Source organism: Myxocyprinus asiaticus, chromosome 15 (genome assembly GCF_019703515.2).
Source record: "Myxocyprinus asiaticus isolate MX2 ecotype Aquarium Trade chromosome 15, UBuf_Myxa_2, whole genome shotgun sequence".
NCBI lineage: Eukaryota > Metazoa > Chordata > Actinopteri > Cypriniformes > Catostomidae > Myxocyprinus > Myxocyprinus asiaticus.
The window spans coordinates 8,694,142-8,719,010 of record NC_059358.1 but is presented as its reverse complement, the minus strand read 5'-3'; the positions used below and the strand labels follow the sequence as shown (position 1 = coordinate 8,719,010).

General features: G+C 37.5%; 1 protein-coding gene across 2 annotated transcripts in view; it reads left to right on the top strand.

The window, feature by feature from the left end:
- The first annotated feature begins 1,004 nt into the window (after positions 1-1,004).
- LOC127453073 (RUN domain-containing protein 3B-like) overlaps positions 1,005-24,869 on the top strand; it is a 33,493-nt gene continuing 9,628 nt past the window's right edge. For both annotated transcript variants that reach the window (XM_051719098.1, XM_051719097.1), the window contains exons 1-4: positions 1,005-1,146; positions 16,674-16,789; positions 18,538-18,671; positions 20,904-20,989. In XM_051719098.1, the coding sequence (XP_051575058.1) occupies positions 1,052-1,146; positions 16,674-16,789; positions 18,538-18,671; positions 20,904-20,989 (431 nt within the window). In that variant the 5' untranslated portion in view covers positions 1,005-1,051. The remainder of the gene's footprint in view (positions 1,147-16,673; positions 16,790-18,537; positions 18,672-20,903; positions 20,990-24,869) is intronic.

Here is a 24,869-nt window from a genome sequence, read left to right as displayed (position 1 = left end):
GTTAATTTACTTGATTATCATAGCGGCCAAATTTTGTTTCTTCTTTTGTTGTATTGGCTGTTCTCAAAATGAACTAGTATGTTGGCGCCACTTTGTGAGCTGTAGTACATACACAACACCCATAATGAATTAGACTAAACCTTTAGTAATGAATTTATCATTAAATAAATAGTCATCGTAATAATAATTATAATACTCGGTACTTCTCCTGACCACAGTGTTAATTATTAGCACTTTTACGCGGTGTAAATTCGACGCTTAATTAAACTATAGTCGCTCCATAATGAGAATCTGAAAAGCTCATGATCAGCACAGATGCTACTACAGTAAATAGGCGGCACATGTCAGTCAACTGTTGTTATGAGATCACAAAGGCTTCTTCCTCCAGGGGGCGCACGGTGGCCCAGAAAGCCATATCCCCCATTGAACCGCAATCAAGTCTCAGAAAGCTTTTTGTCTTATTGCAAACACTTGTAGACTGTTAAATATAATCGATGAAGTATATTAATTGCCTAGATTGGTTCCTGACATGCAAATTAGAATCTGTATAAGCAAATTCATTAAAATAATAATAACAATAATAAAAAAAACATTGTCCAACAATCTATGATTGGTCCACCCTGACCAGCGATGAGAAAAGTAACAGTTATCACGTGACAACGCTACTCGCTTCAGCAGCGCTCTTGACAATACTTTACACTTAAAACATAACACATGAAATAGAAACTTAAAAAAAATAATAATAATAACTAAAAATACCAGTGAAAAGTAATATATATATATATATATATATATATATATATATATATATATATATATATATATATATATATTATTTTAATCCACCGTATCTGACCAATCAGACCCCCCCCACGCACGCACACACGCACACACACACACACACACACACACACACACACACACACACACTCCCACTTTATGACTCTGTTTCACGCAAATGACCATTCCACTCGTTTATTTTATTTCTATGGCTTTAGTAAGAGTCAGTCAGCTGGATACTGATCTAAAGCATCAGAAGAGAAAGGCGATCATGGCATCATTAAGTCTCGGGTTTAACGGAGCTCGTAAAAAAGCAGCGGCGCGAATCAGGTCCATAGAGAGGAGAAATCTGATAACCGTGTGCAGGTAAACTCTGATTACACATTAATCATCAGGCATATGTGGTATACTGCAGCACCAGCAGCAAACGCGTGTTTATGTCATTGTATATATATTTCACGTTTGTTTTTGCAATTTTGCTGATGTTGGATCATGGAATATGGGATGATGTACGTGCGCTGAACAGACGCGCTGATCTGAGACCAGTCAAATGGAGAGCCTTACGTCATATTGATCGAGAGATTGTAAAAAGTACTGTGGTACTGAATGATAACCATATCCATGTACCATGGTATTTATATATGCTTAAAGATACTTGAAAGAAGGCCATGGTAACATTTTGGAACATGTTAAAAAAAAAAAAAAAAAAAATATATATATATATATATATATATATATATATATATATATATATATATATATATATATATATATATATATATTAATAATAATAAAACAATAATAATAATGATAAAATAAAAAAAATGCTACTACTATGGTGCATATGCCAAATCATGGTATTTACATGCTTTATGTCCAAAAATGCATGATATAACCATGGTATAACATGGTATTACTATGTAACATGACAAAAATCTTGGTATAACAATTACAATGGTGTCAATAAAACATGGTTTTACCATGGTAGCATGTAAAAATATAGTACCATGGTACATGTGCAAAACCATGGCATTAACATGGTAAATGTCCAAAAACCATGATATTTGATATGTTTAAATGCCAATAAAACATGGCATTACCACTGTAAATGTCCAAAAAACAAACAAACATGGTATTACCATGGTACATGTGCAAAACCATGGTATTAACATTGTAGATGTCCAACAAAGGAAAAACATGGTATTGCTATGGTACATGTTCCAAAAACATTGTATTACCATGGTAATGCTTCAATGGCAGAAATATGGTATTATGTCCAAAAATACAATTAAACTGCTTCAGCACTCCCCCATAGTGCAATAATGTAAATACATATCTCATGTACAGTCATGTGAAAAAGAAAGTACACCCTCCTTGAATTCTATGGTTTTACATATCAGGACATAATAAAAATCATCTGGTCATTAGCAGATCTTAAAATTAGGTAAATACAACCTCAGATGAACAACAACACATAAAATATTACACTGTGTCATGATTTATTGAACAAAAATAAAGCCAAAATGGAGAAGCCATATGTGAAAAACTAAGTACACCTTATGATTCAATAGCTTGTAGAACCACCTTTAGCAACAATAACTTCAAGTAGTCATTTTCTGTATGAACTTTATCAGTCTCTCACATCATTACGGAGGAATTCTTTACAACATTGCTTCAGTTCATTGAGGTTTGCAGGCATTTGTTTATGCACAGCTCTCTTAAGGTCCCGCCACAGCATTTCAATCGGGTTGAGGTCTGGACTTTGACTGGGCCATTGCACACCTTTATTATTTTCTTTTTCAGCGATTCTGTTGTAGATTTGCTGGTGTGCTTGGGATCATTGTCCTATTGCATGACCCAATTTCGGCCAAGCATTAGCTGTCGGACAGATGGCCTCACATTTGACTCTAGAATACTTTGGTATACAGAGGAGTTCATGGTCAACTCAATGACTGCAAGTTGCCCAGGTCCTGTGGCTGCAAAACAAGCCCAAATCATCACCCCTCCACCACCGTGCTTGACAGTTGGTATGAGGTGTTTGTGCTGATATGCTGTGTTTGGTTTTCGCCAAATGTGGAGCTGTGCATTATGGCCAAACATCTCCACTTTGGTCTCGTCTGTCCAAAGGACATTGTTCCAGAAGTGTTGTGGTTTGTTCAGATGCAACTTTGCAAACCTAAGCCGTGCTGCCAATGTCTTTTTAGAGAGAAGAGGCTTTCTCCTGGCAACCCTTCCAAACAAACCATACTTGTTCAGTGTTTTTCTAATTGTACTGTCATGAACTTTAACATTTAACATGCTAACTGAGGCCTGTAGAGTCCGAGATGTAACTCTTGGGTTTTTTGCAATTTCTCTGAGCATTGCACGTTCTGACCTTGGGGTGAATTTGCTGGGATGTCCACTCTTGGCAAGATTGGCAGCTGTCTTGAATGTTTTCCACTTTTGAATAATCTTTCTCACTGTAGAATGATGGACTTTAAATTGTTTGGAAATGGCCTTATAACCCTTCCCAGACTGATGGGCAGCAACAATTGCTTCTCTAAGATCATTGCTGATGTCTTTCCTCCTTGGCACTGTGTTTACAAACACCTGAATGCTCCAGACCAACAAACTGCTAAAACTTCGGCTTTTATAGAGGGGGTCACACTTGCTGATGATCAATTAATCAAGGGCATTTGATTAGCAGCACCTAGCTACTACTTAGCCTCTTAATTCCAATGGAAGCAGTAAGGGTGTACTTAGTTTTTCACACATGGCTTCTCCATTTTGGCTTTATTTTTGTTAAATAAATCATGACACGGTGTAATATGTTATGTGTTGTTGTTCATCTGAGGTTGAATTGACCTCATTTTAAGACCTGCTAAGGACCAGATGATTTTTATTATGTCCTGATACGTAAAACCACAGAATTCAAGGAGGGCGTACTTTCTTTTTCACATGACTGTACATATGTAACTTCACACATTTAATTCAATAACTGTACATACCCCTGCCTTGCACTACATTACCACTTGCACATGTACATATGCCATTCTATTATATGTCCTATTATTTGAACACTGGCAGCCAAAAGTTTGGAATAATGTATAGATTTTGCAGTTTCGGAAGGAAATTGGTACTTTAATTCACCAAAGTGGCATTCATCTGATCACAAAGTATAGTCAGGACATTACTGATGTAAAAAAACAGCACCATCACTATTTGAAAAAAGTCATTTTTGATCAAATCTAGACAGGCCCCATTTCCAGCAGCCATCACTCCAACACCTTATCCTTGAGTAATCATGCTAAATTGCCAATTTGGTACTAGAAAATCACTTGCCTTTATATCAAACACAGTTGAAAGCTGTTTGGTTTGTTAAATGAAGCTTAATATTGTCTTTGTGTTTGTTTTTGAGTTGCAACAGTATGCAATAGTCTGGCATGTCTTAAGTTCAATGTTAGGTCAAAAATGGCAAAAAAGAAACAGCTTTCTCTAGAAACTCGTCAGTCAATCATTGTTTTGAGGAATGAAGGCTATACAATGCTCAAAATTGGCCAAACTCTGAAGATTTCATACAAAGGTGTACACTACATTCTTCAAAGACAAAGGACAACTGACTCTAACAAGGACAGAAAGATGTGTAAGGCCAGATGTACAACTAAACAAGGGGATAAGTACATCAGAGATTCTCTAGTTTGAGAAATAGACGCCTCACATGTCCTCAGCTGACAGCTTAATTGAATTCTACCCACTCAACACCAGTTTCATGTACAACAGTAAAGAGAAGACTCAGGGGTGCAGGCCTTATGGGAAGAATTGCAAAGAAAAAGCCACTTTTGAAAAAGAAAAACAAAAAGAAAAGTTAGAGTGGACAAAGAAACACAGACATTGGACAACAGATAATTGGAAAAGAGTGTTATGGATCTTAACCCCATTGAGCTTTTGTGGGATCAGCTAGACTGTAAGGTGTGGGAGAAGTGCCCGACAAGACAGCCACATCTATGGCAAGTGCTACAGGAAGCGTGGGGTGAAATGTCACCTGAGTATCTGGACAAACTGACAGCTAGAATGCCAAGGATCTGCAAAACTGTCATTGCTGCATGTGGAAGATTTTTTTTGATGAGAACTCTTTGAAGTAGTTTAAGAAGTTCTGAAAAAAAATTTCAAATTCTAATAGTAATTTTTCACATTATTAATGTCCTGACTATACATTGTGATCAGTTAAATGCCACTTTGGTGAATAAAAGTACCAATTTCCATCCGAATTAAATGTGAATTTCTATTTATACTCTTGTTTTATATTCTCACTGTAATGTTCTGTGTGGCAATAAAGCTCATTCTGATTCTGATTCTGAAAAACCATGGTATTAGACATGGTAAATGCCCAAAAACATGGTATTATCATGGTACATGTCCAAAAAAAACAAAAAACAAACATGGTATTAACATGGTATAGCCTATGCCCAAAAACCATGGTATTGCTATGGTTCATGCCCAAAAAAAAAACATGGCATTATCATGTAAATGTCCAAAAACTATGGTATTACCATGGTACATATCCAAAAAAAACATGGTATTACCATGGTACACGTCTAGTGTGATTCTGGCAGGTGACAGTCAGACTTCTGGATACTTGCTGTGTTGCCCTGTAATCATTAATAAAGATTTGTAAATTGAACAATCATCCAGTTGTACAAATATTCGGCTGTGTTCTAGTGATCTGCCTTCCTACACTGCACTTTTTTGGCAAATATGGCCAATGCCCAAAAATGCTACCAACTAGTTAGGCATCTCATTAGGTTAGACAAACCCACTCTACATTTGTAAAGGGGCAGTAAGGAAGTTTAACTGATAAACACACTTACTCATTCATAATTTGATTCACTCTTGTTTATGTGGAGACCTCAGAGTGTCACGACCGATTTTTAAACACAATACACAGATGTCACACACCTGTTTTCATATATTTTATTTCAATGAATGTATTACCATGACTGTTAAAGCGAGTGATGTCAGTTGATACTTCGTGTTTGACTTTCCTTGAGTATGGGATGCATAATGAGCACCTCAGAACACTGAATAAGAAAGAGATCATGTGCAGTCAGTCTGTTATTATCGGAACATACAATTTCACAGAGGGTACATTATCCATTACATAGCTACTTAATGAATAAATAAATGGACATGAAATATTAATTTGAGTTGATTTTTTTTTTATTATGTGAGAAGAAAGAGACTATGAAGTTATACCTGAAATGAGACATAACACTAGTAGCACAACTGTGTAGGAAATCGGTGGCCTGGGACAACAATCAATTATACAGTCTAGCAGTCATACAAAATTATTTGACTGCAGAATGTCACAGCTGACCAATCATAATCGAGTTCAGAGAGCCGTGTAGGTGAATAAATATGAATATGACTGTGGATTAATCCATTTGTAAGTCTTAATTAGGCAGTGCCACACAGAGCACATTTGAAGCAGAAAAAAGCATCAGTATGAATACAAATGAATGTCATATCTATGAAGGGGGGCACAGCAGGAGTCAGCCAATCAAAAGACTTTGAGTTTGACGTGTATGTGATTAACATCCTCTGTAGACTGAAGCTCATGGCTCGACAAACAAAGTCATTTTACTGAATGAAAGAGAGAGAGAGAACAGAGGAACCGATAAGCAGAAATCCATTTCATCTCCTGTTAATCTGATCTGGAGTTCATTCAGGGACAAAATAAATCTCTGCAGGTTTGTTCTAGCAGTCACTTTTTTGGTGAACATGCTCTAACGTTCAAAGAGACTTTAGAGGATGTTCATTTTATCACTCAGAAAGTCCTCAATAAAGACATTTATGATTATAATGATCATTAGAATATTGCTTTGAATCGGTGCTTATTTTAAAATCGGCTTGAAAGAAAATAAATACTAATGATGAGACATCTCAAACAAGTCCAAAGATTTTTAAACCTTCTCAACTACCTTCATCTCATATTTTTTTGCAGGTAAATTGTGTAATTTAGCCACTAACATTAACGAATGCAACAAACAAACCTTATTAGAATCCGTTACAATTTAAAAGTGATGTGTGTAGTCTTTATACTAAAATAATTTCTCCTATCCGGTTTAATGTGCAGAAACAATGTTAAGTAAGCCATTCGTAGATTGACATCCTGAAGAGTGGGAACACTGGCTCTGCGGTACTTTCAAAACAGTGCTCTGTTTGTTTGAGCAGTCCGCAAAACGTCTTGTGTCTTATGACAATCAGTAATAATAGTACGAGTTGGCTCATACAAAAATGTATGCCCATAGAGAAAAATAAACGCATCAACTTTTCTAAGTTTAACCCCAAACGTTAAACCTAACCATAAACCTAACTTACCCAAACGATTTTAATAGGAAAAATTGCTGTTGTATTATACTTGGAAGAAAGAGAAACATTTTTCCAAAGTGTTCCTACGATTTTTCCTAAGTTTAACCCATACCTAAACCTAACCGTAACCCATTATGTAAACCCTAAACTTATGATTTTAATAGGAGAAAAACTTAAAGGGATAGTTCACCCAAAATTTTTTTTGAGAATTCTCTCATCATTTACTCATGCCATCCCATATGTGTGACTTTCTTTCTTCTGCAGAACACAAATAAAGACTTTAAGAAGAATATCTTAGCTCTGTCCATCCTCACATTGCAAGTGAATGGTGACCAGAACTTTGAAATTCCAAAAGTCACATAAAAGCAGGATAAAAGTAATCCATAAGACTCCAGTGGTTAAATCCATATATTCTGAAGCGATATGATTGGTGTGGGTGAGGAACAGATCAATGTTTAAGCCCTTTTTTTAACTATCATTCTCCACCTTTGAGTCTTGAACAGCCCCAACCGGTAGGGGGCTGAATGTAAAAGTGAAAGTCGCTTCCACACCTAAACGTGGAAGTGAAAGTGAAAATGTAGATTTTCAGTAAAATAAAAAAATTTAAAAAAAAGAGTTACATATTGTTCTGTTTCTCACCCACACCTATCACATCGCTTCAGTTGATATGGATTTAACTTCTAATTCCGATTTAGGAAAGAGGTTGTGTGGTTGAAAGCTGAAATGTGTCATTTGTGTACCACTAGCATCACCAAAGGGAATTGTGAATATTAATTACTGTTTTCAAACAGATTGCAGAAAACTCCCCCCATCATCAATTGGTTGTAGAAATTGATTTTTCCACCCCAAACTCACGCCATTGTTTGAGTCAATGTTGCTTTGTGGGTTTGTTGGCATGCTCAAACAAATAGAAATGTTTTGATAGCATCACAGAGACAATGTTATACGTTTAGGTGAAATCAACCTACAAATGGCTTTCATAATGTTGTCTCTGCATATTAAGCTGAGATATTAGAGGATTTCAATGTTGAAAATAACACGTATCAGCTTTAAGTTAGCAAAATGGTGCAAGTAAGGTGTTTTGTAAATCTTTTGCATATTGAATACTGCTAATGGCTGTGCATCTTGTTATAATGGTTTTGAGTTTTTCCAAATTCCTTATTATGTTTCATTTTTACAGTCTGTTCAAAGAGAACATTTTCCTCCTTGTTTTTCCACCTTCCTCAATGTGTTTTAGAAGGAACTGTCAGCAGTGAAATTATCTCTCAAATGACATTTGCATGAAGACTGCTGGGTTTTGTAAAGTCACATGGAGACTCCTAAAAGCACAGAAGCTGCAGATAATGAAAAGGACAGTCATTTATGCCACAATTACATCTGATGAGACCAACAGTAATAAACCGCTCTAATAGTGTGCCACAAAATATCAGACATCTCCATTTGAAAAACTCTTAAAAGCTTTATTTTAGCATTTTACTGGAGACTCGTCTCTCTGAATTCAGTGTCCATTTGTGTCTCTCTGCTAAACTTTGAGCTTTAATTTTTACTGTGTCAGTGCATCCAGGGAGACAAACAAGTAATAATTTTTTGAGATTAACAGTGTTTATTGATACTTAATATATTACATAAAATAAATTTCAATATACATGAACAGAATCAAACAATTATACCCTTTTTACCCCCAATATCCCACATCCATCCCCCTCACAATACCAAACCCCACCCCAACCCTCAACAACATCCCGTGGTCAAGCAAGCATCACATACAGTACGTATATACACACAAAATATTTTTTTTTTTTTTTGGAAAAATAAAAATCAACAAATAAAGGAGAAAAGAAAAAAATCCACAAAGGATACGATTTACAATTTCAACCACAAACATGTTTCTCTTCACATGATCTTCGCTGAAAGCCCTCCAGAAGGGTCAAGCATTTGTCCCATTTCTTCCCATACATGTCAAGTCTACCAAGCTGTTGGTAGATGATGCCGCCACCCTGCCCAATTCGGTGAACCATTTTTTAAATGAGGGAGTGCCTTTTGACTTCCATCCTCTAAGAATAATATGTCTGCCAATCATTACACTAGTTTGGACCCAGTTTTTTATATATATGTCACCTACTTAAGAACCGTAGGTTTAATCACCCACTATACATAGTCTTTGAGACCATACAAATTGAGACCTAGAAATCCCAAATTGCTGTGTTATATTTTCAAATGATCTCAAAGCTCCATTTTCATAAAGGTCACCAAATGTAGCAACACCCCTCTCGATCCACTCCCTCCAGCAAAAGGGAGACTTATCAATACATAACTTGGGGTTCAGCCATATACTTGAGGAAACTTTTGGTAAGTATCAGAATTTAACATGCGAGAAACCTTTGTCGATACTGAATGTAAATGTGAAATAATAGGTTGCATTTTTGCTTCTCTAGGCAATTTAATAGAAAGACTTTGGAATGGTGAAATTGGGGAAAGGACAGCTTGTTCAGTGTTGTACCAGGGAGGGGCTTGTGTGGTGGAAGAGACCAATTTGCCAGGTGGCTAAGATTAAAAGCATAGTAATAAAACAAAACTTTGGGGAGGCCTAAACCTCCTTTGTCAGTTGGTCTATGTAACTTACTGAAATGCAACCAAGGTCCTTTACCATTCCAAATAAAAGACTTAGATATTCTATCAAATTGTTTAAAATAAAAATAAGGAACTTCTAGAGGGAGAGACTGCAGTAGATAATTTACTTTGGGGATACAATTCATTTTTACAACATTGACCTTCCCAGCCATAGACAATTGTAGTGAAGCCCAACTATCAACATCGCACAAGAACTTTTTCATTAATGGGTCAAAATGAACTCAATATGCTGTCAGATCAAGAGCTTCTGATTTAGACCAGTTCAACCTGTATCCTGAAAATTTGGAGAAAGAATTAATAATTCTATAGAGGGTAGGTTTAGATCTTCAAGGGTCGGAGACAAATAATAATATATCATCTGCGTAGAGTAGAAGTTTATGTACCACACCTGCAGCAACACCAGAAAAATCATCATCTTTTCTTATTGCGGCTGCTATGGTTCCAGGGCAAGACAAAACAATAAAGTGGAGAGAGGACAGCCTTGCCGGGTTCTGTGACATAAGATCTAAAAAATTCTGTGACAAAACCATCTGGCCCCAGTGCCTTACCTGTTGGCAAGGCTTTAATTACCTCAGCAAGCTCCTCCAAAGTAATATCTGAGTCAAGAGAGATTTTTTTTAATCATTTGTCAATTTAGGAAGTTCTAATGGCTCTAAGAAATTGCTAACATCCTTATTGGTAGACGATGACATGGAATTATAAAGATTGAAATAGAAATCTTTAAAGACCTTATTAATATCTGTGGCAGAAGAAATATCTTGCTCCCAGAAGACTTTACTGAAGGAATGGTGGAAGAAAATTCTCTATTTTATGTGTCTGGCAAGAGGTTTCCCTGCCTTGTCCCCTGACTCAAAGTATGTCTGTCTTGCCCTGAATAACCAAAACTCTACCCTCTGTGACAATATAGTGTTGTACCTATATTTTAGCTGAGTCAGCTCTCTAAGACTATTGGATGACATTCGCGCTTCAGCTCTGTTTCAGCACTTTTAAAACTCTTTTCCAATTACATTAATTCCTGTGCTTTGATCTTCTTAACGAGTGAGGCATATTGTATGATCCGCCCCCTAAGGACTGCCTTAAGTGCTTCCCATGCCATGCCCACAGAGGACACTGAGGACCAGTTGGTTTCTACATAAACATTGATTTCTCTCTTTAACATTTGTTGAAATTCAGGCTCTTGTAGAAGGGATGTATTAAAGTGCCATCTATATGATTTTCTTCTCTCTATAAGTGGCAACATCTCTAAATATACCAAAGCATGACCTGAAATTAAAATGTTCCCAGTTGAGTGATCCGTGGCAAAAGGAATGAGTGACTTAAATGTCAAAATAAAAATTATTCTAGAGTAAATCTTATGAACTGATGAAAAAAAGGTATAATCCCTCCCATATGGATTCAGAAGTCTCTAAATGTCTGTAAGACCCAGATATTTACACATCCTCTGAAGTGTCAATGTTGCTCTAAAGGGTCTACACACTTTTGCATTACTGTGATCAAGGACTGGATCCATTAACATATTGAAGGCTCCACCCAAAACCATATCATGAAGGATTCCAGCTGCTTGTAACTTTACCTCAAGATCTATAAAAAAGTTCTGATCATCAGCGTTGGGTGCATAAATATTAGCCAAAATAAGATTTTGCCCTGTATTTCAGCCAAAGCAATAATGACTCTTCCTAAATTATCTTTGATCTGTTTGAGACATTTAAATTGTAAATGCTTAAAGAAAGATACAACCTTGCTTCTTTTTATAGGGTGCCCCAGCCTATTAACATTCCACGTGGAGGGGCCTGGGTAGCTCAGCGATTATTGACGCTGACTACCACCCCTGGAGTCGCGAGTTCTAATCCAGGGTGTGCTGGGTGACTCAGCCAGGTCTCCTAAGCAACCAAATTGGCCCGGTTGCTAGGGAGGGTAGAGTCATATGGGGTAACCTCCTCGTGGTCGCGATTAATGATTCTCGCTCTTAATGGGGCGCGTGGTAAGTTGTGCGTGGATCGCGGAGAGTAGCATGAGCCTCCTGTGCTGTGATTCTCTGCGGTGTCAAGCACAGCAAGCCATGTGATAAGATGCGCGGATTGACAGTCTCAGAATCGGAGGCAACTGAGACTTGTCCTCCGCCACCCAGACTGAGATGAGTAACTGCGCCACCACGAGGACCCGATCAGAGACGATCAGGAACGTCACTGGACTTCCTGTTCCTGTTCCTTTTGCTGACAGCACACTTTACGAGTGCTAGCCTGCTTAGCATTGCTTATTCTTATTCTCATACGTTCTTCGTTATATCCTTTGTCATTTTACCACCTGTTTCATCTGTGTGTTTTTTACCTGTTGCTGCTTGCACCTAGCTCGAGTCTGTGCTTGTAGCCTGCTAGCTTTTTTAGCATCGCTTATCTATCTGTTTTCAGCTTTTAATCCTTAACATCTGCCATTTTTCAGCACGCATCGGGATTTCCCCTGCATTAGTCTCTTATCGCGATTCAACTGTGTGCATTTTCCATGTGCATCCGCTTTCTGTTTTTATCGAGATTAAACTGTGTATTTTACAGCGCGCACTGGTTTTTCTCCTCTGTGTTACACGGATTATTGCATCGATCTCAAAGCACCACTTATCAAGAGCAACCATAACAATAAAACAGCTGCGTGAGGGATTCACACTGATCTCAAACCCTCACCACTCAGCAACAACAAACAACAACAACAACAATCAATTGTGGTAAGTCATGGCATCCGCTCATGTTATTTCTTCCTGCACTGCATGTCACATGTTTACAATAGCTTCTTCTGTCAGCAGTGAGGGATTCACATGTGATAAACGTAAGGAATTAGTCAGGCTGACGGAGAAGGTTAATGAGTTAGAGACATGCATCCGAACGCTAGTGGAGGTCAGTGAGAAAAAGAAGCCGGTAGATACTGTTTTGGATGCGGGCAGTATAGAGAGCCACACACACACTTTGGTTCTGGCTGTAGAGCCCCTGCAGCAGGGCGTTTGGGTGATGTCACGGTGGCATACTCGCTCAGCAAAGCGACACCACTCTTCCGTTCTTGTTAGGGTTTCCAATCGATTCTTCCCACTGAGTGATGCACCCACTGAGAATCATGTTGAAAGAGCCCTTGTTATTGGTGATTGCTGATTGAACGTAGAAATAGAGACTCCAGCCACTATTGTTAAATGCATTTCAGGTGCCGGAGCATCTGACATCAGATCAAATTTACAAGTGCTGGCTAATGCTAAACGTAGATTTTCTAAAACTGTTATTCATGTCAGCACTAATGATGTCCGGCTTCGCCAGTCGGAAATCACTAGAGATTATGTTAAAGAGGTGTGTGAATTTGCAATAATGATGTCAGACACTGTAATATGCTCTGGCCCCCTCCCTGCTCGTCATGGTGACGAGGTTTATAGTAGATTAGTGTCACTGAATGGCTGGATGTCTGAGTGGTGTCTGGAGAATAGAATAGGATTTATAGACAATTGGAAGAGTTTTTTGGGTAGACCTGACCTCCTAAAAAGAGATGGACTCCATCCCTCCAGAGACTGTGTCTGTTCCCCGAACTACCAAACACAAAACTCTCACTAAATCATTTAAAAAAAATGTTTGATTAAGGTCAAACTTGAACAAAACAAAAAAATTAAAGATAAACATCATATGAAGGTAGGGCTACTAAACATTAGATCTCTTTCTACCAAAGCACTAATTGTAAATGATGGAGTTGATTAGATTATTGTAATGCATTACTGGGAGGATGTCCAGCAAGATCAATAAATAAACTTCAATTGGTTCAAAATGCAGCAGCCAGAGTGCTGACTAGAACCTTGAAATATGATCATATTAGCCCCATTTTATCATCATTACATTGGCTACCTGTTAAATTTTGTATTAATTTTAAAATTCTGTTAAATACATACAAAGATTTGAATGGTCTAGCTCAGCAATACTTAAGTGACCTTCTAGCACGCTATAATCCCTCACGTTCATTACGATCCCAAAATTCTGGCCTGTTAATAGTTCCTAGACTCTCAAAATCCACAAAAGGAGGTAGATCCTTTCCATATTTGGCTCCTAAACTATGGAATAGTCTCCCTAACACTGTTCGAGATGCAGACACACTCACTCAGTTTAAGTCTAGACTAAAGACTCATCTATTTAGACAGGCATACACCTAATGTATCCTTCAACTCACAATTAGGCTGCTTTAGTTAGGTCTGCCGGAACCAGAAACCAGAACCATTGATCGTGATCTATAACTCTGCAATAAATTGAATGGCATCTATGCTAATATTATTCTATTTGTTTCCCTGTCTCAACCTCAGGACTCCTATCCTGAGGTCACCAGAACCGGCTGGATCCAGCTCCATTCCTGCTTCGTGTTGGACTCCACTGCTATGTGTAGCTGAGTGATGATGACTAATAGCAGCCGGTGCCAGCCAAACATCACTTCAGTCTATTACGATGGACCTCAGAGGATGAACTGATGCCATCTCCAACCATAAGACTTGGGATACTTCATATGCCATTGCCTGAAACTTGGACTTAGGATAGGCCTCACCGAAATTACCAGCCAGGATGAACTGTGATGCACCTAACTGATCTCTGCCTACATCACCTCGGTCTAATGATGGACTACACTTCATCAGCCAACTAACAAGGACAATTGCATCTATGTGAACTTCTGCAGTTAATCCAGGATGGACTTCAAATACATCAGTCATTAATCTTACAGTTCATACAAAATCTTTGTTTAAACACTGACCCTTAACACTTACTTAGTTTAATAATTTTAAACCATGACATGCACTATACATAAGTAATATTGGCATTATATTCATGATGTTAGCCAGAAGTGAACCTGGTTTCTCCCAAGGTTTTTTTTCTCCATTAACCAACATCTTATGGAGTTTTGTGTTCCTTGCCACAGTCGCCTTCGGCTTGCTCACTGGGGTTATAAATACAATTATTATTTAATTACTAATTTTTAAACACAATTCACAATTGTATTTTATCAAACTACACAATGATGACTAAGACATTATAGATATTACAGTTTCATTTTCTGTTAATGCAAGATCTTCTGTAAAGCTGCTTTGAAACGATGTGTGTTGTGAAAGGTGCTATACAAATAAAAATGACTTGACTTGGCTTGACCTACTAAGTAGTGGGAATTGGGCATTCCAAATTGGGAGAAAAGGGGATACAAATTTTGTTAAAAAACATTCCACGTGGAAATATTTGACCTATATTAAAGTGACATATTGACATGTAAAGATAAATTGTGTACACAAGGCAAAATTATATATACCACTTTCCAGCATTGATGTAACCATCAAATCCTGAGCATCCCACAGAACAGTAAAAAAATGCGCTTCAACCGCTCGTAGAACAAAGTCTCTGTCAGCCAACCGCAAGAATCTTGCCAGGATAGATCGTGATCTGTCACCCGCCCTGGAAAGCTGACCGTAAACTCTGTGTGCACGCTCAGTTTCAAGCTGGCAGTCTGCTGTGTCGATCAAATTCGGAATAAGCCCGTCCAAAAACTTCACCATATCCTGACCTTCCTTTCCCTTGGGGATTCCAACAAAACAAGCATTATTACGCCTGCTTTAATTTTCCATATCGTCTAGTTTTTCTCACACCTGCTCCATATCAGCCTTGGTAGCAGACAGGTTAGCCTGTACCTCTCTTTCAGCTGCCTCCAGAAACTCGACCCGTTTTTCAATATCGTCCATTCTTGTGATCAGGGTGGAAAGTTTCGCCTCCATAGATGTGATTGCTCGACGTATTTCTGTGAGGCCCTCCATGTCGGTCGATATTTTCGTCAGCGCTGCATAAATGTTCAAGATATCCCTACCTACGTCATGAAGCTCACTGCCACTATCGACTGGACCTCTGCCTTCTTGAACCGGCGAGGCGTGAGAACGTAAGTGCTTTTTAATGTCCCCACAGGCTGACGATTTTGAATTTTACGACATCCTGCACAGTTTAGCCAACACAACTAATACAGTTCTCACTGGTTAAAATTGCTTAAAAGGATAATTGTTGCAAAGTTTAAGCGGAGCTCGCCTCTAAGCGACCAACCCTTGCATAGCATCACATGACTCCCCAAACAAGTAATCATTAAACGTCTAGTTCCAGTCCTGGATGCTGATTGGTCAGTACAGCATTCCAGCCATGCTAAAATACAATAAAGAAACATCTATGACACGAAACACCTGTTAACCTAGCTACTGTGTTTATCACTGTGCATAAACCATAGAGGCCAACTATTTACCTTAGTTTGCATCTAAGGGACTACTGTATACCATCTAATAGAAGAATGTCAGCCAATTAATTTGTTAAATAATTTATCCTTTTATCCTTTTAATATATAGTAGTGTAAAATTTACACCATAATGTTGATTCCTACAGAAAATATTTAAACTTTTCCCTCCTATTTTTCTTTTTAAAAGCAAAAATTTTGGTTACAGTAAGGTACTTACAATGGAAGTAAATAGGGCTAGTCTAGAAATTTTAAAATGAACACTGTTTAAAGTACAGCTACAAGATGTAAACATTATACGTATGTAAAATTATTTTAGTATGATAAAATCAGGGAATTTTTGCTGTTATGGCATTTTACCAGATTACAAGGTTTACCAGTGTTACATTTTACATTTTGTTGCTATAATTGTGAAACAGTGTATGGACAGGCTCCATTCACTTCTATTGTAAGTGGCTTACTGTAAACACAATCTTTGTTTTTTATTAAATCATCTAGGGATGAGTTGTTTTTTTGTAATGCCACATTATGCCATCACAAATCCTCAGTTTGTCAGTCGTTTTTTATGAGCTGTTGGACGTGTTTGTATTGCTTTAAACTGGACTGTGTAGTAGAGTCAGTCATGGTCATGGTTGTGTTTTTGTTTGTTTTCCCAGGTTTTCAGTGAAGACTCTCATTGATCGCTTGTGTTTTGAGACGATAGATGACACATCTGCTGAGTTCATCAACTTTGTCTCCATTCTGGAACATATTCTGAGCCATAGACTGAAAGGTGAGGCTGGGAACATGCACACATAGATTTGTTTTTCTGTCTTTGTGAGGACTTACCATTGACATCTATTGTTTTTATACTGAGCAAATTATATATTCTATCCTAACTCTGCCTCTAAAAATAACCCTCACAGAAACGATATGGATTTTTTTACATTTTCATAAAGACATTATTTAGCATGTTTATTTAGCCGTTTCCCTCGTCCCCACAGTATCAAAGATTTGGCGGGGGGGGCTGATGTTCATGTAAAAATATAGAAGATATATTTGATAGTTCTGGAATATTCAGGTCACAACAGAGCTGATGCATATTTGCTCATATAAAGACATTAATACCCATACACATACAGTACACACAACACAGAGAGTGACTGTGTAAGTGAGTTATCCCATAACCTTCTCATCTCACTCTCGCACACCATTAGATAATAATGCTGTGGTATATGGAGCTAGATGCACACATACACACACAAAGACAGAGTTCAGCAGAGGTAATGAGGTATAAATACAGCAGTGAGTGTCTCATTTTGGGCTCATTTAACTCTCAAAGCCAGACAAAGCACTCCCAATCTCCCTTCCTCTCTTTTATATGTAAATATATATATAATGTATTTGTATACCCTGATATTATTTGCTTTTTGACAATATTCAATAGATATCTTGATATTTAGGTATTTGCCCTGAAATGGCTTTAAAAGGGTGAATTTTTTGTTTTAATCAGAGGAAGCATAATTTCAACAAAACCATTGTTGCCAAGTAGATTCAAAATGGTTAATGTAAATAAAACATATTGAAAATCTAGTTTAAAATAATCAAGGCATCTTTTCTACACTGTTTTTCACTAAATGAACACAAGAATAATATATGAAAAAGTAAAAGAGATGTGTCTTTAGATGTTTCTTAAAAGTAGTTAGAGAATCAGCTGCTCGGGTGGAGTTTGGAAGGTCGTTCTATTAGTGAGCAACGGTGGAAGTGAAAGTCAGAGAAAGTGATTTTGTGCCTCTGTGCGATGGGACCACGATGCGCAGATCTCAAGCTTCTGGAGGGCACATAGACTTGAGTGTAGATAGGGGGGCATGGAACCAGTGGCTATTCTGTATGCAAGCATCAATGCCTTAAATTTGTAGCAAGCAACCATTGGTAGCCAGTGCAGTTTGATGAAGAGAGGTGTGACATGCACTCTCTTGGGCTTGTTGAAAAGCACAAGAGCATTGCAGTAGTCCAGTCTAGATATGACAAGAGCTCAGAAAATAAGTTGTGTAGCATGGTCAGATAGGAAAGTTCTGATCTTCCTTGCTAGATGGAGACTTGGCAAATTAATCGTTGAAACAATTCAGTTGTTGAACCAAGAGATTTGAATAAATTTACTGACATGAACAGTTTAAACTGATTCACGGAACAGAATCAAACTTATCAATTTTAACTCCATTTTTACTTCTGAAGATTGAACTGGAGACGTTATTAAAACATCTTAACACTTGTGAGTCATGAGACAAGGAAAGATTACAAAACTAGTCTAATGACAAGATCTTTAGGAAACTTTATGGTCAGATTAAAAAGCATGTTGAAATGTTCACCATATTCCCAATTTTGTTTAACTTTATATAGCCAGGAAATTCATCATGAATATATTGAGAATATTCAATACATTGCCAAGACCTGGTCAGCAAATTGTATTCAAACTGAGTGTGCAGTTTTACCTGATGTGTAAACTGCTTGTATTATGTGTTGTTTGTTTTCTCTCTGTAGGTCAGGTCAGTTGGTTTGGCTATGAAAGCCCACGCAGTTTCTGGGATTACATACGTGTGGCGTGTGTTAACGTCCCGCACAGCTGCATCCACAGTATTGAGAACATGGAGAATGTCCGCAGTTCTAAAGCAAAGGTCAGGACACACACCGGGGTGTAGAAGTTATTTTAAAAGTGTGGTGGTGGGGGGGGGGGTGGGTGGACACAGCTGTCAGTAGGTTGCTCGCACAGACCCAACACTTACAGTGCAGTATTTATATATTACAGTATATATTAATATACATGTATGATATAAGCAGTGTTGGATAAGTTACTTTAAAAAAGTAATGAATTACTAACTACTAATTACATCTTCTACAGTGTAATTACATTACTGTACTAATTACTCTGTCTGAAAAGTAATTGCATTACTTATTACTAATTACTTTCTAAAACACTTATCAACCTCGACCAGATGAAAAATACAAGGATAGACATGAAATTGTTCTTTTAATTCTTTCAAATAAATCATATAAAATCAAATAAATTATTCATGAACTGGCCATAGAATTTAAGGGGGCTGCATTAAATTTTAACATTAGACATTATATTTCAATTTTAAATTCACTATTGTTTTATATAGAATTGTTCTATAGTCTATACAGTATTTAACACAATTATATCAGAAGTAACTGTAATTAAATTAATGAAAAATTAAGAGTACTTTTTTTCAATAAAAAAGTAATTTAATTACAGTAATTAATTACTTAGGAATGCATTACACCCAACACTGGATATAAGTATTATATTAATATATAATTATTATATATTTGTAGTATTTGTAGTATTTTAAAGATTCAAGTATTGCAAATTAAGTGCAAAATTAGCTGCAAAAATAAAGGACATCTTGTGGAGCACTTGGTTCTGTTTCACACATTACAATAAAAGACTGAGCACTATCTGGTCCATGAATAAATAAATTAATCAATTACAATAATGACAATAGTGCATTTGCACAATTAAATTTTTTTATAAGTGTTCTAAGAACACAGCAGATCTATTTTTTTCCTACAGTTTGTTGACTGCACACCAACATAGAGGTAAAAACAGGAAATGATATTAAAAATAGCTTTACATATTTAACACAGATCTAGTAATCTGCTTAAATTGGCTAAAAGAACCGATCAAACTAGTACCTCACATACATAATGTAAAAAGCATAACTTAATGAAGTGTCAGGCACTGACATAAACTCCACTTACAATGTGTGCTTAAAAGAAGGATTGTCCTTTTTTTTTCTTTTTTTTTTTCTGTAGTGCATTTCACGTAATGCTGCCAATCAAAAAAAAATGTGCCGATAAAAAAAACTCTCGTTTGTGTGTTTCTCATCTCTAGATTATTCATTTAGATCAACATCAATGCCGATAAAAAAACATGGATAAATGAGCATTGTTGAAAGCAACTTTGTAGAAATGAACGGAGCTGCACTGATTAGACTGTCTGACTGACGGCCTATTACATAAGGGTTGTTTCGGCTCATGAAACTCACCTGTGATTGGCTGGATGTTTGCTCAATCAGCCCAAAGTAACAAAATGTAAAGAATAGTGTATACAAATCCACCATTTGGACTCGGTATGGGTTTAGCTTGGAAAAGTGTGGTGGACCGAATCACCTTTTTTAAAGAGTGCGGGGCACGTGTCCCCCACGTCCCCCCTGGCCGTTACACCCTTGACAAACGCATACACACACTGAATCAGATTTGTTGAGGTATTTCAGTTCAACAGGTCAGGTTATTACAAACAAAATCCGTGACTGACAGCAAAATCTCTCCTCACTCAGAATCTATGTTACACCCTTGTTTTGGGTTAGGTAAGTTGGCAGTCCTTTCAGACAGTGTTTACACTATAAATGCCATGTGGTCACATGCGTTACTAGGTACCTTTTGAATGTGGTTGGAGTGAACACAAAGCATTTTGGACCACATTACACCTGTATTTAGCACTGACCACTAATTGGATCACCTGAGATGGATGTTAAAGAGATTGTTTACTCCTCCTCATTTTGTTCAAAACCCATATGACTTTCTTCCGTAGAAAACGAAAGGAGATTAGTCAGTATGTTAGTTACAGTCACCAATCACTTTCATTGTATCTTTTTTTTTTTTCATACAATGATGAACATTCTGTCTAACATCTCATTTTATGTCATGGAAGAAAGAAAGTCAGACAGGTTTGTAATGATGTGAGGGTGAGTAAAATATGACAGAATTTATTTTTGGATGAGCTATCACTTTAATACAGGTTGTAAATGGGCCCTCTGTCCTCTGAATTAGTTCAGTTTTAAAGACCTTTGTGGTTGACAGGTTAAAGCATTCTCTCTTTCTCTCAGGGTCGTGCCTGGATAAGAGTAGCGTTGATGGAGAAACGTTTGTCTGAATACATCTCTGCAGCATTAAGAGACTTCAAAACTACAAGGTATCTGTATACAACACACACATACAACAATTCAGCGATTTACTCTAATATTTGATTGCTGGATAATTGTGCCTGTAAACTTATATGGCTCTCTATGTTCCATCTTACCATAACACAAATGATGCTCTGGTTTATAGAGTGACATTTCATGGAGTTTTGCTACAGTTGCCAGGGTGTCAAGGTCTTTGGACAGTTTTTATATTTTTATGTTGATATTTTGCTGAAGTCACATTAGACGAGTACGATGACATTCTGTTTTACTGGTATCATGCATTTTACGAATCTTTGACTGCCTCAAGGCATATGAGGTTCTGAGACACCCTCCAACCCAGCCCCCACCACTGACATAACAGAAGAAAAAAACAGTGCCATATGGCACAAAACTGATTAATTTAGCAAAATAATATTACTCTACAAAAATACATTGTGTCAGCACTTAAAGGAATAGTTCACTAACAAATAAAAATTCTCTCATGATTTACTCACCCTCATGCTATCTCAGAAGTGTATGACCTTCTTTCTTCTGCAGAACACAAATACATTTTTTTTAGAAGATTATCTCAGCTCTGTAGGTCCATTCAATGCGAGTAAAAGGTGGTCAAGCATTTAAAGCTCCAAAAAGCAGATCAAGTCAGCATAAACATAACCTATCAAACTCCAGTGTTTAAATCATTGTCTAATCAGTTGGTTTTTGGTGAGAACATAATAAAACTTTTTTCACTGTACATCTTGACAGCAGTCTCCATGGCGATTGTGATTTCAAGCTCAAATACACTTCCTATAGCGCCATCTAGGGCTCTGCACGTGTGTCAATCACTAGGAAGTGTAATCAAGCTTGAAATCATGATCGTGTCTAGAAACTGCAGTGGCAAGATTCACAGTGAAAAGGAGTTATATTTTGGTCTGTTCTCATTCAAAATCAACTGGATCAGTTCTGAAGACATTGATTAAACCACTGGAGTCATATGGATTACCTTTATGATATTAAAATACTTCCTCCTATGTTTAAGGAATATTCCGGGTTCAATACAAGTTTAACTCAATTGAAAGTGTTTGTGGCGTAATGATGATTACCAAAACATTTTTTTCGACTTGTCCCTCTTCTTTAAAAAAAAAAAAGATAAAAGAACAAATCTGGGTTACAGTGAGGCACCTACAATGGAAGTGAATGGGGCTAATCCATAAACATTAAAATACTCTGTTTCAAAAGTGTAGCTGCAGGACGTGAACAATATGAGTGTTAATGTTAATGTATGAACGTTACTAACCTTTTCTGTGTAATGTTATATGCAGTTTTAATGCTTTGTTGATGACGTAACGCTGTAAACCCTATAATCCTTAAATGGCTATAAAAACGTCAATTTAAACAACTCAAATAATACGTGACGTTTAACAGAAGAATTGTTGAAGTCTTTTTATAAAATCATAAGCTTCACATGTCTGCCTTTAAATCCTCCAACAATTGGCTCTATTTTCTTCCATTGTAAGAATGGGACGATTTTTAATTCTTTTTCTCTTTAAAGAAAATGAGAATCAAGTCGAAATAACTTTTTGTGGTAATCAACATTATTCCACAAATGCTGTTGATTGAGCTTACCTTGTATTACACCTGGAATATTCCTTCAAAAAAACTTCCTCTGATTTAAAGAGCTCATATTGTGCTTATTTTAAGGTTCATGATTTTATTTTGGGGGTCTACTAGAACAGGTTTACATACTTTAATGTTAAAAAAAACACATTATTTTTCTCATACTGTACATTTCTGCTAAACCTACGTTCATCATCTGGCTCAAACACTCTGATTTAGGTCCTGTCTCTTTAAAGCCCCCCTTTCCGAAAAGCCCAGTCTGCTCTGATTGGTCAGCTGGCCTAGTCTGTTGTGATTGGTCAGCCGCGTAGAGCGTGTGTCGGAAATGTAAGCCCCTTACCATAACCGAGTTTCAGGCTTCCTTAACAGCTGTAAACACTATTGTAACTATGGTAACAATGGTATCGGTTGAGTGACTCCAGCCAGGTCTCATAAGCAACCAATTTGGCCCAGTTGCTAGGGAGGGTAGAGTCACATGGGGTAACCTCCTTGTGGTCGCTATAATGTGTGGTTCCCGCTCTCGGCGGGGCGCGTGGTGAGTTGTGCATGGATGCCGCGGAGAATAGCGTGGGCCTCCACACGCGCTACGTTTCCGCGGTAACACGCTCAACATGCCACGTGATAAGATGCGCGGATTGACAGTCTCAGACGTGAGGGCAACTGAGATTCATCCTCCGCCACCCGGATTGAGGCGAGTCACTACGCCACCATGAGGAGTTAGAGCTCATTGGAAATTGGGCATTCCAAATTGGAGAGAAAAGGGGAGGAAAAAAAACAAAAAAAAAACAAGCACGACTTGAGCAGGATGTTTCACAGTGGTGAATAATCAACAGTGTACTTTCTTACAAGTACACTGTTGATTATTGTGAACCTAACAAAGCTTCAAGTAAAAGATACATAGTGCATCTAAGTTAGTCATCTTTTTCTAGAATGGTTGTAGCTGAACTTTTTTCACCTGAGCTATGAACGGAGAATAGAGGCTTACTCCAGGTTGGACATTACCGGGTGTATTAGAGAGTTAGAGAGCAAGTTAGCCGTGGATAGCGGCCATAATTTTACAGCTTGTAATTATATAAGACTCTTGAGATCGACCATTTTGTTACACAGTTTTAGGTAAAAGCCGGCCCACAGCTGAATAGTAAACCCTTACCAAAACAATAACATTACATAGCAAGTTAGCCGAGCACTACCGTGGATTGCGGACGTAAAATGACCGTTTGTAAAAATAAATCCATCTCCACACTTGATCGCTATTCATGATAGTAAGAACGACAAATAATCTGCATATTTCTACACAACTGTAGGTAAAAGTGGACCCGCAGCTGATTAGCAAAACTATTTCAACACAATAACATTAGCCTTACATTAGGCCTACAGCTGTTCACTGGGTGTACACCATAGCTACAAAACAAAACTCCTCATTTGAACTCTCAGTAGCAGATAATTCCACAAATAATCAAGCATACAAACAGGTTGTGATCCTGAAGCACCAGATTGTCCCAACAAAGTGGGAACTGCACCATCTTTCAGGAGTAACCGTCTTGAAAATCCGGCATTGGTTGTGGTTGTACTGCTAATTAATTAAAATAAATTTTAACCACTGATTCTTCAATTCGTCTGTCTTTGGAAGTCCAAACATAGAGATTTTGCTTTTGCAGTGAAGAAAACAGCATCTTCTCGACATGGCGACAACACTAACCCAACTCATCCTGGCCTCAGCTATAACTACGTTTGTTTGAGAGCGGCCAAAGTAGCCCTTAGGCAGCCATTATGCAAATGTGTCACATAGTGACGTAGATACTTTACGGAAGAAATTGTTGGACTACAAACAGCCCATTTCTTGTAGTTCTTGAGCAGTGTTGTCCGTGGGAGAGAATAACTCTTTTGCGTGGACTTTGTGCTTTGTAATTTTGCAGACTTTTTACATGCACAAACAGTTATATTACACACTAAAGGAAAGGTAAAATCCCAAAAAGCATAATAGGGCCTCTTTAATGTGCAGAGGTAGATAAGTAAACAAATGGTAGGTTGACTTCCTGAAGAGTGTAAAATTTTTGCGCTTTAAAAACATTGCACTGTTTGTTTGAGTGGCCTGACATGTCAACTTTTGGCCCAACCAATGCCGTGAGTTTGGAATGGGACTATCTGTTTTCTGACCAGTTTAAGATGGACAGATTGTTTTGGAAACTGAGTGTTTTGCAGTTCTGTTTAATGCTGCTTGTAGTGCAGAAATCACACACTTCACATTTAAAACACAAAGGTGCTGCTCATTGCTGATCTCATCTTAATTGG